Source organism: Gadus macrocephalus, chromosome 2, assembly GCF_031168955.1.
Source record: "Gadus macrocephalus chromosome 2, ASM3116895v1".
Taxonomy (NCBI): Eukaryota; Metazoa; Chordata; class Actinopteri; order Gadiformes; family Gadidae; genus Gadus; species Gadus macrocephalus.
In genome coordinates this window covers 17,363,470-17,379,171 of record NC_082383.1, presented here as the reverse complement: position 1 = coordinate 17,379,171, position 15,702 = coordinate 17,363,470, and the positions used below count along the sequence as shown (strand labels likewise).

At 47.3% G+C, this 15,702-nt stretch overlaps 1 protein-coding gene across 1 annotated transcript; it reads left to right on the top strand.

Annotated features, from left to right (window-relative positions):
* Positions 1–6,979: 6,979 nt before the first annotated feature.
* LOC132474171 (uncharacterized) lies at positions 6,980–8,112 on the top strand. The gene is given in 2 exon segments (XM_060074701.1): positions 6,980–7,478; positions 7,481–8,112. Coding segments are annotated over 2 exon segments (1,131 nt in total).
* Positions 8,113–15,702: the final 7,590 nt, after the last annotated feature.

Sequence of the window (15,702 nt, the reverse complement as noted above, 5' to 3'; positions counted from 1 at the left end):
AAGCTGTGACACGCTCTGCATACCACTGATAGCTTTTACTAGCTTTGTGTCATCTGCAAAGCTGAGCCCTTTGCTGTGTTTTAGCACTTCGATTAGATCGTTTATGTAAAGAATAAAGAGGATCGGTCCAATCACTGTTCCCTGCGGAACTCCACTGATGACGATGCGGAACGTAGACTTCTTCCCCTCTACCACGACGATCTGTATGCGAAGTCTGAGGAATTCCTTTATCCAGTTGTATACTTTCCCCTTGATGCCGTATTTACGTAGTTTGGCTAGTAAGATGTTGTGATCTACTTTATCAAACGCTTTGGCATAGTCGAGGTGGATGGTATCGACTTCTTCTTCGTTGTTGAGACACTCTAAGACGTTGTCGACGTGGCTGATAAGCTGGGTCAGGCAGCTCCTGTTTCCTGAAGCCGTGCTGACTCTCGCTGAGGAGTTTGCTGCCTTCCAGGTGAGACACCATGTGGTTTCGAATAACTCTCTCAAACGTCTTGATAAGATGTGAGGTTATCGAGACTGGACGGTAGCTGGTATAGGTTGTATGAACAGATAAGTTATAGATACACTCTAAATAAACAGTATTTACATTATGTGTGTGTTACACCAATCAGACAGCGACGGTACTAGTAAGGTATAAAGTTTGATTTAATTCCTTAACAGTAAGACAAGACACAAAAACAGCGAGATCAGGAGTACATCCCAAGAGTACGCACCCTTTCCGTGTATATTAGGGCTCAGACTACAACCTTAACCTTAACTATGTCTTAGTAGACGCCCCCTGCTCCTGTTGATTCCACTTTTTCTCATTTGCATTACACCCTTCACACACAATATAACATTGACCCATCTTAATTATTATTATTATTTATAGTGCATTGGTGTTTTCTATTTTCTTTCTGTACATAGGTTATGTATTTGCATATCCGTTTTATATTTGTCTAAATTAGTCATGCTTGTGTTTTTGTTATTTGTACCTTTTATTCCTGGTGGGGCCTCTTGGACCAGATCAATATTGTAAATAAGAAACTGTTCTTAATGTTTTATCTGGAAAAATAAAGGTTAAATAAAAAATAAATTAAAAAAACCTGAAAAAATGTCTTATTCTATGGCAGAGGTTTTCAAATTGGGTGAATACGAGCCTCCCCTTAGAGTAGGTAAGGACAGCCGAGACCCCCCCCAGTTATTGCCATCTTTTGTGTGTTCCAGGCAATGGTGACTTTCAATGACTAATCAAATGTAAATATTTTTTAATATTGTATTTGAAGACATTTTATTTCCACAACTTTTTTAAAAGTGCATTTATAAACGATTCTTATCAACAGCAAATCATTTCCAACTTCATGCAGGGCTAATTGAGGCTAAAAATCAACGGCATGTTATAAAATCAAACAGATTCACATATTTTCATTTAAATTTGTCAACGATTTCAGCCACATAAATTCTCAGATTTAAAGGAGCATTTCAGCGGTGGAGGCATGAATATGTATTGAAATTGGGTCCTATATGTAGTCGAATAATAAAATAAAATTCTAATTTAGTGCAGAGAAAAGGCAGAAAGTGACTTTTTGGCGCTTGTGGATTGAAGACAACAACTCCCACGATGCACAGCTTCGCTGGCCACTCCCGCTGATCTAGATCTCCGCCTATCGGACACCTCGCTGTTCCATCTACCAAGCTGATACCGCAAGACTGCTTGAAAATCATTTCACACAACATTTCTAGTGAAAAGTATTGGTTGGTGAACTCAGTGAATTAGTCCTCGTTTGTATTTCTTTCGAAATGGGGAACTTGCATGGTGCCTCTGTTAGCTTAGCTTCAGACGCTGTGGATGTTTCTCAATTCGCGTACTTGTGCGTGCTCGTGTGCTCGTGGACTCGTGAAACGTCATCAGTCGTTGCCCGAGCACTGTTCCAATTCGAAGCACGCATCAAGCGAGTACTGTCGTAAAACCCGGAAGTGTTCTTGATGCGTGCTCGATCTCGCCGTTTCACCGAGCATGCATCGGAGGTGGCTCGTGTGTGCTTGCAATCGCTATAAATCCCAGGAAGACGCACAACTGTAGCTTAAGTTACTGTTAACTTATATATATATATTTATATAATATATAATATAATAATAATAATAATATATAAATATATAAAGTCGTGTGTGTATAGCTTATACACATGACAGGACACGCATATCTTTTCAATTTTTATTCATTCAGAATATTTACATACTATTTGAAAATGAAAGAGGCTGGGATTTTGTTTTCTATCATTTGTTTATATTGTTCAGTAGAACTATATGCCTAAATGAGGCCGTAGTACAGTTAACGGACGAGCAGAGGTGGTGACGTCATCGAGTCCGCTGCTGTTCCAATTGCAGGTACGTACTCGCGTGCTCGCAAGTCTGTGCTTGAAGTACGGACTTGCCAAGTACGTGCCTGCAAGTCATCGAGTCTGTAGTACGCGTGCTAGGAATTGAGAAACGGCCTTAGTTTCTGCTAGTGAAGTCCCACCCACTGGCACTGCTCTAATAGGTCTGTAGCGTCAGTGGGTACCACCCCCTATAGAGGGTTGGGACTAGTGCTTGTAGTCTTACGAGAATCCTCCCCTCTTACACTTCCTATTTACTTCTACGCAAAAATCGTCATATTGCGTCATCTTAAACAGGATCTTTAACCAGTCTCTCCAGAAAATATGGGAATGATGCACGACCATTCAAAAATATGAGTGGGTTTTAGGGATGGGCCGATAGTCGATTCTATCGACTATCGGCGATAGATAGATTCCATCGTCGATCGTCTCAAGTTGCCGATAAAAAGGCGATATTTATTTTTTAATAACTAATTTTTAATTATTATTATTTATTTTTTTGAAAAACAGCGCTGTGGTAGCTATTTTTACAACTTAAAAAGCCCCGCAAATTGTAATTGAAATTAACTGGCACAGGTGGGAAAACATAATATGTAGCGCTGACCTGCCGTATTCACTCACTGCTGCGAGAGGCGAGGGGCTCGAAACCTACTGGTCTGCTCGAACGGCGAAATGACATCACACCCCGCTGCACCATTTCCGGGTCACAGCTGTGGTACATGAGCTGTGTTCGAAATCGTTCCCTATTCACTCACTCACTATTCCCTATAGTGTTCATGATATAGTGCACTACATAGGGAACGAACAAACGAGAATTCGGACACTACGCTGAACATTTCTAAACGTCATTTGCGTCAGTAAATGCGCCGGGTATTTGTGTGACGCAGACGGATGCGCCCACTTCATGTAAACAAACGGGCACTCTCGAGGAAAGCTGGAGGTTGTATTGATGTTGAATGTTACATTTCCTTGAACAAGGTTTTCTTATTAATTTTGAATGTTACATTTTCTATGTTAAATCCCAAATAAATTGTTGACATTTCTAAACGAAAGACGGAGACTCCATCATTAAATGTATTCGTTTTTGCGGTTATTCAGCTTCTTCTTCTCCTCCGGAAAAACACGACCGCATTGCATTGTGGTATACGGGAGTAACACGTAGGGAACATCATATGTACACACAAATTTGGGGTATTTGAAGTGCACTATATAGTGCATGAAATTAACCAGTGAGAATTCGAACAACACTACAAAATGCCGAGCACCCTACATAGTGCACTATATCCGTGATAGGGAACTTTTTCGAACACAGCTACGAGCTGTGTGCCATCAACGTGTGTCATCATGACAGCACCGACGTATCGAAACTTAAATCAGCGGAGGCTCACGCTGGTCCAAGGGGAAGACCATAGTTATCGTTTTAAGAAAAAAATAGAAAAATAAAACTCTTTATTTCAAAGTGATAAATTATTATAAATAATTATTATTATAAAGTTGCCCCCCGATAGTAGCGACTATTGGCGATCGCTAGGGGGCGCTATCGGACGATGGAAGCTTATAGACTATTGCCCAACCCTAGTGGGTTTCTAACGATACAAAGCTTAATGGAAATGGGTGAAGTTGTAGCGACCGTAACATAATTCACCTACAGTATTTCGTTGTGTTGTTGTTTACTGCATGTCATTTACGTTCTTGGTGGTTCAGGGATCGCGGTCCCTTTAAGGATTACGAGTGTCTCATGACGTCACAGCCCATGCGGGATTTGTTTACCTTCAGCACGCTTTGATTTCCGGTCTTCCTCTTTGACAAAATAAACGAGTCACACGGCTGTGTGCGCAACGTGCGAAGTTGTGTTCTTTACTTATTGCAATTTCCACACTGGTGACCCCGACTTTAGTCTCCTGGACGTATCCAGGGACACAACACGACCATGACCGCGAACGCTGTTACTCTTAAGCTCCCCGAATTCTGGGAATCGTCAGCGTCGGCATGGTTCGCCCAGACCGAAGCGCAGTTCGCGTTGCGGGAGATCACCGCGGATACGACGAGGTACTATTACGTTGTGTCAGCTCTCGGAAATTCAACAGCATCCAGAGTGGTGAGCCTCCTTAAAAATCCTTCGGCAAGGGAGAAGAATGCGGCACTCAAAGCCCACCTGTTAAAGACTTTTAAACTGTCGGACACTGAGAGAGCCAGCAGGCTTTTCTCACTTCAAGGGCTCGGTGACAGCAAACCGTCTGAGCTCATGGACCGTATGCTGGATCTCATGGGTGAGCATGAACCCGATTTTCTTTTTGTTCAGCTTTTCCTGCGTCAACTGCCTTCCCAAGTGAGGGCGGCTTTAGCCAACACCATGATCACTGACTGTCGGAGGCTGGCTGAAGAAGCTGATACATTTTTCCTGGTGGGTCAAGGGCACTGTGTGGCCACGTTTTTTCCCGCGCACATTGCTCCTGTGACACTGGACGACTCCACGCTCGTCGCTGCCACCACTTCTCGTCGGCAGCAGTCTTCCGACCCCCAGCAGTCTTCAGGCCCGCAGAGATCTTCCGGCATGTGTTTCTATCATGCGAAGTTTGGACCGAAGGCTCTTAAATGCCTTCCTCCATGCAGTTACGGCGGGTAGGGAAACGCCAGGGCCGGCGCTCGGTAGTGGCCATGAGCGTCGGCCGTGCTGGCAGGCTGCTTTTCATCCGCGACAGCATCTCCGGACGGCGGTTCCTGTGCGACACGGGAGCACAGAGGAGCGTCCTGCCTGCTTCCTGCTTGGACATGGTGACCGACAGCCACGGCCCCCCTATGGAAGCTGCTAATGGTAGCCCCATCCGTACCTATGGAACAAGGTACATTGAGTTGTGTTTTGGAGGCCACCGGTTTGGCTGGGACTTTGTTACAGCGAAGGTCTCCGTTCCCCTCCTCGGCGCTGATTTTTTGTGTGCGCATGGACTGTTGGTGGATGTCAAGAACCGCCGTTTGATGGACGCCGTCACGTTTTGTTCATATGCATGCACGCTCAGCGGGGCTGACTCCATACGACTGTCTAGCATGCTCCCCGCCTCCGATGACTTCCACCGTCTGCTTGCCGGTTTCCCAGCCCTCACTCAGCCTACTTTCTCTGCGTCTGCTGTGAAGCATGGTGTGGAGCACCATCTCGCCACTTCTGGTCCACCCGTCTACGCCCGTGCTCGGCGCCTCGACCCGACCAAGCTTGCCGTTGCAAAGGCTGAGTTTGCAAACATGGAGCGCCTGGGTATAGTCCGCCGGTCCGACAGCCCGTGGGCCTCACCCCTCCACATCGTCCCCAAACCCGGCGGCGGCTGGCGCCCGTGTGGCAACTACCGGCGGCTAAATGAGGCAACGACGCCTGACCGGTACCCAGTGCCGAATATTCAGGATTTTTCAGCACACCTGGCTGGTATGGTGATTTTTTCCAAGGTGGACCTTGTCCGGGGATATCATCAGGTGCCTGTACACCCACTGGACGTTCCCAAAACAGCAGTGATCACACCGTTTGGTCTGTTTGAGTTCCTGCGGATGCCGTTTGGCCTCAAAAACGCAGCTCAAACTTTTCAACGCCTCATGGACTCTGTTTTGCGGGAGCTGCCTTTTCTTTTTGTGTACTTGGATGACATCCTAGTGGCGAGCGCGTCCAAATCTCAGCACCTGGCGCACCTCCGGACACTTTTTGAGCGGCTCAGCCAACATGGGCTAATTGTCAAGCCTGCCAAGTGCCAGTTTGGTCTCTCCGTCATCGATTTCCTGGGACACAGAGTCACTAGGGACGGTGCAGCCCCTCTCCCATCAAAGGTGGAGGCGGTCGCGCATTTCCCACGCCCGCTCACTGTCAAGTCCCTGCAGGAGTTCCTCGGCATGGTGAATTTTTACCACCGTTTCATCCCTCGAGCCGCCCAGCTCATGCAACCCTTGCATGAGGCCTTGCAAGGTAAGCCCAAGCACGCTGTGGACTGGACTGAGAGCAGGGACAAGGCTTTTGTTGCCACTAAGGCGGCCCTGGCGAACGCCACCATGCTGGCACATCCTTCTCCCACGGCCTCCATCGCCTCGGACGCCTCAGACTACGCTGTCGGTGCCGTCTACGAGCAGTGGGTGGGCGGGGCCTGGCAGCCACTTGCCTTCTTCAGCCGTCAGTTGCGTCCCAACGAGCGGAAGTACAGCACTTTCGACCGGGAGCTGCTTGGCCTCTACCTCGCCATCAGACACTTTCGTTCCCTGTTGGAAGGTCGACCACAAGCCGCTGACTTCCGCCATGGCCAAGGTGGCTGAGCCGTGGTCCGCCCGCCAGCAACGTCATCTGTCCTACATTTCCGAGTTCACCACGGATTTACAGCACGTTGCCGGTAAGGACAACCAAGTGGCGGACTGCCTGTCACGGGCTGTGGTAGGAGCGGTCCATCTTGGTTTGGATTACAACCGCATTGCAGCGGACCAGACCACAGACCCAGACGTGCAACTCCTGGGGACCTCGACTACAGGGCTGAAAATAGAGGATGTGGTTTTTGGCGTTACCGGCACCACGCTCCTGTGTGACGTCTCCACAGGCAGTCCTCGTCCAATCATTCCCACGGTGTGGAGACGACAAGTTTTTGATGACATCCATGGTCTCTCCCACCCAGGTTCGAAAGCGTCAGAGATTGGTGGCCGCTAGGTTTGTTTGGCATGGCCTCAAGAAGGACGTTAGGGACTGGGCTAACACCTGTCTGGAGTGCCAGCGGGCCAAAGTGCACCGCCACACTAAAGCCCCGTTGGAGTTGTTCCCAGTGCCGGAGAGACGTTTTGACCATGTCAACGTGGATCTGGTCGGCCCTCTGCCCTCCTCTCACGGTTTCACCTACCTGTTGACCATGGTTGACAGGACCACCCGTTGGCCTGAGGCTGTGCCACTGACGTCGCTAGCATCTGTCGAAATGACACGGGCATTTATCAGCACCTGGGTTGCCCGTTTCGGCACTCCTTCCGACATATCCTCCGACCGGGGCGCGCAGTTTACGTCTGAGCTGTGGAGCGCTGTCGCACAGAGCCTCGGGGTGAAACTCCACCACACTACCGCATATCACCCACAGGCTAACGGACTCTTCGTGCCAGCCTCAAAGACAGCAACTGGGTCGACAAGCTCCCGTGGGTACTGCTTGGCATCAGGACTGCACCAAAGGAAGACCTACAGTCCTCCGCAGAGCTTGTTTATGGCCAGCCGCTGCGGGTTCCAGGGGATTTCATCCCTGGCACCACCGTTCCTTGGTCTGCCACCCTCCAGCGGTCCACGCTACTGGACAATGCGAGGCTTTTCGCACCTGTCCCCACTTCCCGTCACGGCCTCCCTCAGTCGCACATCCCCGCTGGGCTTCGCACGGCTGCCTACGTTTTCATTCGCCACAACGCCCACAGGGGACCGCTACGCCCGCCCTACGAGGGCCCGTTCCGGGTGTTGGAGACGGGGGACAAACATTTTGTGGTGGACATGGGCGGCAGGCCGGAGCGACTCTCCATTGACCGCCTCAAGCCAGCTCACTTGGACCTGGCCAGACCCATTGACTTGGCTCAGCCCCCGCGGCGCGGGCGACCTCCAGCTCTGCCCCTGCCGGGCCTGCCCCCTGCTCCCCTCCCTACCGGAACTCCCACACTCCATGCCCCATACCCGTGTCATGGCGGGACGCCTGCCGCAACCGTGGCTCCTCGACCCCCCGTACGACGCAGCCGTTGTGGCCGGTTAATACGCCCGCCCCGGCGATGACTGTTTTGTTCTTGTTTTCTTCTGATGGTGAATTCTGGGGGGACCCGTGTAGTGACCGTAACATAATTCACCTACAGTATTTCGTTATGTGTTGTTCTTTCAATTGTGTTGTTGTTTGCTGCATGTCATTTACGTTCTTGGTGGTTCAGGGATCGCGGTCCCTTTAAGGATTACGAGCGTCTCATGACGTCACAGCCCATGCAGGATTTGTTGACCTTCAGCACGCTTTGATTTCCGGTCTTCCTCTTTGACAAAATAAACGAGTCACACGGCTGTGTGCTCAACGTGCGAAATTGTGTTCTTTACTTATTGCAATTTCCACAAAGTTTCCCTTTAAACAACAAACAAAATTCGTCAAATTCACATAATTTGCGCTACGGGTTTCTAACGATACAAAGCTTAATGGAAATGGGTGAAGTTTCCCTTTAAACAACAAACAAAATGCGTCAAATTCACATAATTTGCACTACGAGCGTCGACCCTATGGCCAAACCAATTTATGCATTCAAGACAACACAACTTTGACTTTCAATTTAAATCGTCCATATCAGTGAGAACCATGAGGCCTCGCTCTTGATGCGCAGAGGTGTTCGATGCGGGGCTGCACTGCAGAGAGAAAAAAACGCAAGTCGTCCTCTCCACCGTCTCCTCCCTCAATGCTGACTTCTGGTGACTTGGGACAAGGAAACGATGCATTTGAAAACTAATACACGCACGCACAATTACCGATATCAATAGAGCTGATTCAGATGTAAAATACAGATGTGTATTTTTTTTTTGCTACGTGTCGCACCTTCCCTGTGGCTCTTTGGCGCCCCCCAGGGGAGGCGCGCCTCACCTATTGAAAACCGCTATGGTATCTTGTAAGAACAATTCACTACTCATGTAGCCACCTACTGGCAAGGTATGGAAATGCATAACTTAAAATAAAACTATCTTTCAAAGCATTACTAGACAGAATAAAGATAAAATAATATATTACGTGTAAACAAACAAAAATAATTTTACCAGGGCTATTTCCAGGTGCTACACGTGCAATAGTGCAATTATTGTGTGAACCAACGAGCCAACGAGCGCGCAGAGCCAAAACACTATTCCGCACCGAGTGACATGATTCAGATATGAGGATGACAAATTAAAGGCAGGTTGCTGTCGGGCGCCTCTTCCCGAAGCACGCCGTGCTTCCACTGGAACTACAGGCTGCTGCCGCTTCAGTTGCGCAATATTGTCGGCTCTGCGCTCTCGTTCCACAGTCAGCAGCGGGCTTCAGCATCACATCACAGATCGCCCCAGCACCACACCAATCGTAGGCAAAGTGACCTCGGCAGATAGCCCCAAATTGGTGCCCTAATAAATTGGGCTCCTTGACCCACTACAATTACTCTTACGTTGCATGTAAATCCAGCCAAGTCACTGCAATCACACACACACTTCACATACAAGTTCATCGTTCACTTCATACTGCAGTAAAAAAAACAAAAACGGTGTGCATTATAACAAAAACATAAATAAAACATAAGATCCCCCCCCTCACCTTGTTATTAAATGTGCTTAATAAATACATTTGATTTGATTAGCATTTTACCGACTGATACAATGGATATAGGGCATTTAGTAAGGTCCACCACCGTTGCTTCTCCCCATAAAAAGTTAGTCAGTGTTTAATGACATTGATTTACCTTTGAGCATTTCCTACTATAGGCTACTGTGCAACATGCTGTTTAGAATTAACGTTTGTATCAAAAAAGAAGAATCGAGTGATGCTCTTATTCCCGCTCCCCTTGCTTGACCGCGATCTCGCATCTAGGATCGATTGCTCTTCTTGTGTCCCCGGATGTTAACACTGAATTATCCAACATTGAATTTTGCAGCTGAATTTGGCATGTTGAATTTGAGGACGTTGAAAATATTTACGTTTCATTTTTTAACCTGGCTTATTTGTGTAACGGGTTCACAGGAGTCGGGACACAGTTCTTAGGTGAAATGGAGAGAACTCCTGTTTATTTCCACTTCGGACAAACAAACACAACGTCACAAGTACAAAAAGGACAAGGTTGAATGTTCATTCCGTCCGTCACTTGGTCATACGATGCTCTCTCTGGCTCGCAGAGAGCGTCTTCCTTCTCCCTCTCTCTCAACCCCTCACTGACAGACAAGCAGGCACATAAATACACACTTCCTGATTGGATCAGATTGCAGACACCTGTCCGCAATCAGACCCCATCACCCCAGCAGTCCCAGTGCTCCATACTCCCCCTGCAGGCCAGACGCCGCACGACCTCCACAATTTGATTTCGAATTTTTAACACTGAAAAATAAAGCTGAATAGGATGTATTGAACATTTTAAGAGTTAAATTCATAAGCAAAAAATCCAGATGTATTATTTCAATGCATAAATATTGAGTGCTTAGAATTCAATGGCTTTTTATTTTCAAAATCCGATGGCACAGATTTACTTCCATACAATGGGCTCTATCACTGCGTCAAATATTTTTAACCAGATCTTAATTCGGATGTCTAGTTTGATATTTATTTTTATGGCATAAATTTCCCTCCTTGTCTAGTCTCTCAGGTCATTAACAGCTTTGTTGAAATTTCCTGTGGCGTTCATGTTTATGCCGATGTATAGTTTTTTTTTTTTTTGTTTGCTCTAGACTAGAGCAACAGTGTCTAGGTGGAATGTGTATTTGTTGAGGCTGGGTCTTTTTTCAAATATCATTATTTTGGTTATTTTGGTATTTTGGTTTACTAAGGTTCACTGTTAGGGCCCAGGTTTGAGAGAAGCAGTGCAGAAGATTGAGGTGCTACTGTAGGCCTTCTTTGGTTGGGGACATCAGCAACAGGCAAAATGCAAAAAAATTGATTTCGGTGTCGACCAGTGTTTCCGGGGGCTGCAGACTGTTCTAATGTCCTTGCTAGTTGGTTGATGTATATGTTGAACAGGGTTGGACTCAAGCTGCATCCCTATCTGACACCCTGGCTTTCTGGGAAGAAGTCAAAGTGTTTCTTTCCTATCTTAACTGCATTTGTTGTTGTTTGTGTACATGGACTTTATGATATCGTAAGTTTTTCCTCCAACACCACTTTCTATTAATTTAAACAACAGACCATCATGCCAAATTGAGTCAAAGGCTTTTTTGAAGTCTACAAAGCAGGAGAACACTGAAAAATAAATTATTGTCAGTCAGGAAGTTAAGGAGTCTGCTATTTATAATCATACATAGAATTTTACCGAGGTTGCTGTTGACACAGACCCCGTCGTTATTAGGGTCAAATTTATCTCCACTTTTGTGGATTGGGCTAATAATTCCAGTTTGAATTGCCAATTGGAATTTGAGATCTGTATATTTAATCGTTTCATTTAGAATGCAACACCACATGCCTTTTTTAGTTTAAGAGAATTTATTTTGTCTGTGGGAGTCCCTCGAGGAAGGCCAGGGAAGCCTATTGTAGCTATGTGTCGTACTTCACTCATCTTCAGGATTTCCACTCATAGACGACGCCACCATAGATCCTCTGCTCGGCGCAGCAACCCATCCAATCTGTGCCATCCACCGACCCTTGCCTACACGGACCTTGAAGTGGGGAGGACTCTTGAACTGCTAATCAGCAGTCAAGAAGGCAGACTCCATTTCGGCCTACGCGTCCCTCATGACCCTCCCCTTCCTGGCCCTGACAGAGACTTGGATAACTCCAAAGAACTCTGCTACTCCTGCTGCCCTCTCCACAGTCACTCACTACTCATTCCCCCACACCCCAAGACCATCAGGGTGAGGAGGAGGGACCGGACTCCTCATCTCGCCGATGTGTTCCTACCAGGTCCTTCCACTAGAACACATGGCCAGATCTGCATTTGAACTCCACGCTGTCACTGTCACCCTTCCTATCAAGCTCTTCATTGTGGTGATCTACTGTCCTCCAGGTCCCCTTAATGACTTCTACAACAAGATGGATGCCCTTCTCAGCTGCTTTCCCTAAAAATGGCACACCACTCGTTATCCTTCGCAACTTCAACATCCTGCCAGCGAAGTTGCACTCACCTGAATTAACCTACTTTTTCGCCACCTTTGACTTGACACTATCCCCTTCTCCTCCCACACACAGAACCAACTTGACCTGATATTCACAAGGTCCTGCAGCAGCTCTGCTCTCTCTGTTACCCCACTCCCCGTGTCTGACCATCACTTTGTTGCTTTATCTTTCCCCTTGAAGTCCTCTCCCCCCTCCTCTCTAGTCCCCACATCACCATCCGCCGTAACCTCAAATCTCTCTCTCTCTCTCTACGTTTGTCTCAACGTCTCTCTACGTCTGTTCTGTCTTCACTACCTTCTGTTGATCGATTCTCTCAACTATCCACCGAGGAATCCTCAGACACTCTGCTATCCTCCCTCTCCTCCCTCTGTCCCTTTCACTCCAGACCTGCCTGATCCTCACCCCCCCTCCTTGGCTGTCCGAATCTCTGCAGACTTATAGAGCAGAGTTGCAGGCAGCAGAGAGGAAATGGAAGAGATCAGGCTGTCCTAATGATCTATCTCACTATCTTTTCCTTCTCTCTGATTTCACCCCCACTGTGTCAACAGCCAAATCTGCCTTCGCCGCACCAAAATCAACTCTTCTGCCTCAAACCCGAGGAAACTGTTTTCCTTGTTCTCTTCCCTCCTCAACCCTCCCTCCCCTCCACCTCCTTCCTGCCTCACTGCTGATGACTTCGTTACCTTCTTTACCCAGAAGGTAAAGGACATTAGGTCTTCTTTTATCCCTGCCTCCATCCTCCCTCCTCCCATCCCCACCTCTGTCTTTACCCAATTTATCCCTCTCACCTCCGACGAGGTCAACAGAATAATAACATAACCATGCCACTACCTGCCCCCTTGACACTATCCCTTCCTCTCTCCTCCAGGCTGTCTCAAACGACATCCTGACATTTCTCACCGCACTTTTCAACTCCTCCCTCACTTCAGCCATTGTTCCAGCGTCTTTCAAGACTGCCAGAATAAAGCCTGTCCTCAAAAATCCGACCCTTGATACCACCGACATCCAGAACTTCAGACCGGTATCTCTTCTTTCATTCCTCTCTAAAACACTGGAAAGTGCCATCGCTAACCAACTGTCCTGCTATCTCTCATCTAACAACCTGCTTGACCCTCACCAGTCAGGGTTCAAGAAGGCACACTCAACTGAGACGGCTCTCCTCGCGGTGAGTCCCTCCGTGCTGCCAGAGCCTCTTCCCACTCATCGGTTCTCATTCTCCTCGACCTGTCCGCAGCAATCGACACGTTGGACCACCAGATCCTCCTTGCCACTCTCGCTGAACTTGGCATTGCTGAATCTGACCTTTCCTGGTACACATCCTACCTGACGAATCGCACTTATCAGATAACATGGAATGGCTCCTTGTCCAAACCTTGCACGCTTGAAACTGGTGTCCCTCAAGGCTCGGTACTGGGGCCTCTTCTGTTCTCCTTCTATACCAGATCTCTGGGCTCTGTAATTACATCACACGGCTTGTCCTATCACTGCTCTACTGACGCCACTCATCTATTTCTCTCTTTACCCTCATCTGACAAAGCCCCGATAGCAATACGCATATCTGGATGTCTGGCAGACGTCAGCACTTGGACAACTGCCCATCACCTGAGGCTTAACCTCAACAATATTTAGCTCCTCCTAATGCCAGGGAAAGATTGCCCACACATTGACATACTGGTCACTGTTGACAACGTCACTGTATCTCCTTCTCCAACTGCCAGAAACCTCGGTGTGGTACTGGACAATCAGTTATGCTGCACCGCAAACATCACTGCAGTGGCCCGATCCTGCAGATTTGCACATTACAACATCCGCAGGATCCGGCCCTTCCTCACAAGGGAAGCAGCTCAGCTTCTAGTCCAATCACTGGTCATCTCCCGCCTCGACTACTGCAACTCGCTCCTGGCTGGATTCCCTGCCTCTGCGATTAGACCTTTGCAGCGTATCCAGAATGTGGCAGCGCGCCTCGTGCACAACCTACCGAAGTTCTCCCATGTGACCCCCCTCTTCCGGGACCTCCACCGGCTCCCTGTAGTAGCTCGCATCAGATTCAAGTTGATGGAACTGCCCCTGCCTACCGCCAAGCATTGGTAAAGCCACACACCCCAGCTCGATCCCTCCGCTCAACTACCTCAGCTGGATGTCTGGTACCGCCATCGCTAAGAGCAAGCAAAGGTCGATCAACAAAGTCACAACTATTCTCTGCTTTGGTGGAACGAGCTCCCTGCTGATGTCAGAATCGCAGAGTCGCTCACCAGCTTCCGCAAAAGACTCAAAACTCACCTGTTCAATGTTAACCTCGACTCTGCATAGCTACCCAGCCCCTTCCGGCCACCATTGTATGTTGTACGTCCTGGCACTTAATCTACGCACTTATTGTACGCACTTAATCTACATTGCACTTATTCATAATAATTGTGTAACATCTGCAGTAGCTGCTAGCATTACTGTACACGGGGAATGGGTTAGCCTAGTGATTGTTAGTACTTGCACTCGGCTCTATGAACATCTTTACTGTACTGACAGCGATTTATATTGTTTCACTTCTTATGGCAAATGTACTCATTGTAAAATGCCCTAAATGTAAAATGTAAATGTCTTGTAGTTCTTAGGTTCTGATTATCTTTAATAACTGATTCTAGTGTTTGTAATTTATTTTGTAGATGTGTTTGTTTTTTATTCTTTACAATGGGGCCAAAGAGATTGGAGAAGTGATTTACCCATAAATCTCCATTTTGAAACCCTAATTCTTCCCGTTTTTGTTTATTAAGTGTTTTCCAGAGTCTATGGATTCCTCAATTTAGTTTATCTGGTTCCTAGCATGTTGGTCGCTTTTTCTCCTTATTGTGTTTCTGTATTGTTTTAATGTCTCATAATAATGGAGACAGATATTGTTGTTGTCTGGGTCCCTATGTTTCTGATTTGACAGGTTTATCAATGTTTTCCTAGTGTTTTTGCATTCGTTGTCGAACCACTTATCGTTAATATTGTTTTTGTTCCTAGTTTGACTGTTTGAGACCTTCAGGTTTGATTGTAAGGCTGAGATGTCAAATATGTTGTTAAGGCTTTCTACTGCCATGTTGATCCCTTCGTTGTTGCAGTGAACGTTTTTGTCTAGGAAGTTATCTAGAAGTGTCTGAATGTGTTTTTGCTTTATTGTGTTCAGATATTTTTCGACACTGCTCTCCTTCCATTTGTTTGTGCATTTGTTTATAGTGTGTATGTTTATGTAGCCTCTTGGTTAGGTGTTGGTCTATGTAGGTAGGCTGTGATTATGCTGTGGTCTGATAGTGGTGTTAAGGGGGCTGACTGTGAAAGCTCTGAGAGACCCAAGGCTAAGGTCTGTGATAAAATAATCTACAGTACTACTGCCGAGATATGAGCTGTAGGTGTATCTTCCATAGGGGTCTCTGCGGGACCCAGTCCCTGGGTGCGGCACAGCTGGAACAGTTGTAGTCCATGTTTGTTTGTAGTTTTGTCATAGCTATATCTGGCAGGACAATTTGGAGAGGCAATGGTCCCATCTCCTGGTAGGTGTTTATCTCGCTGTGTGCTGATAA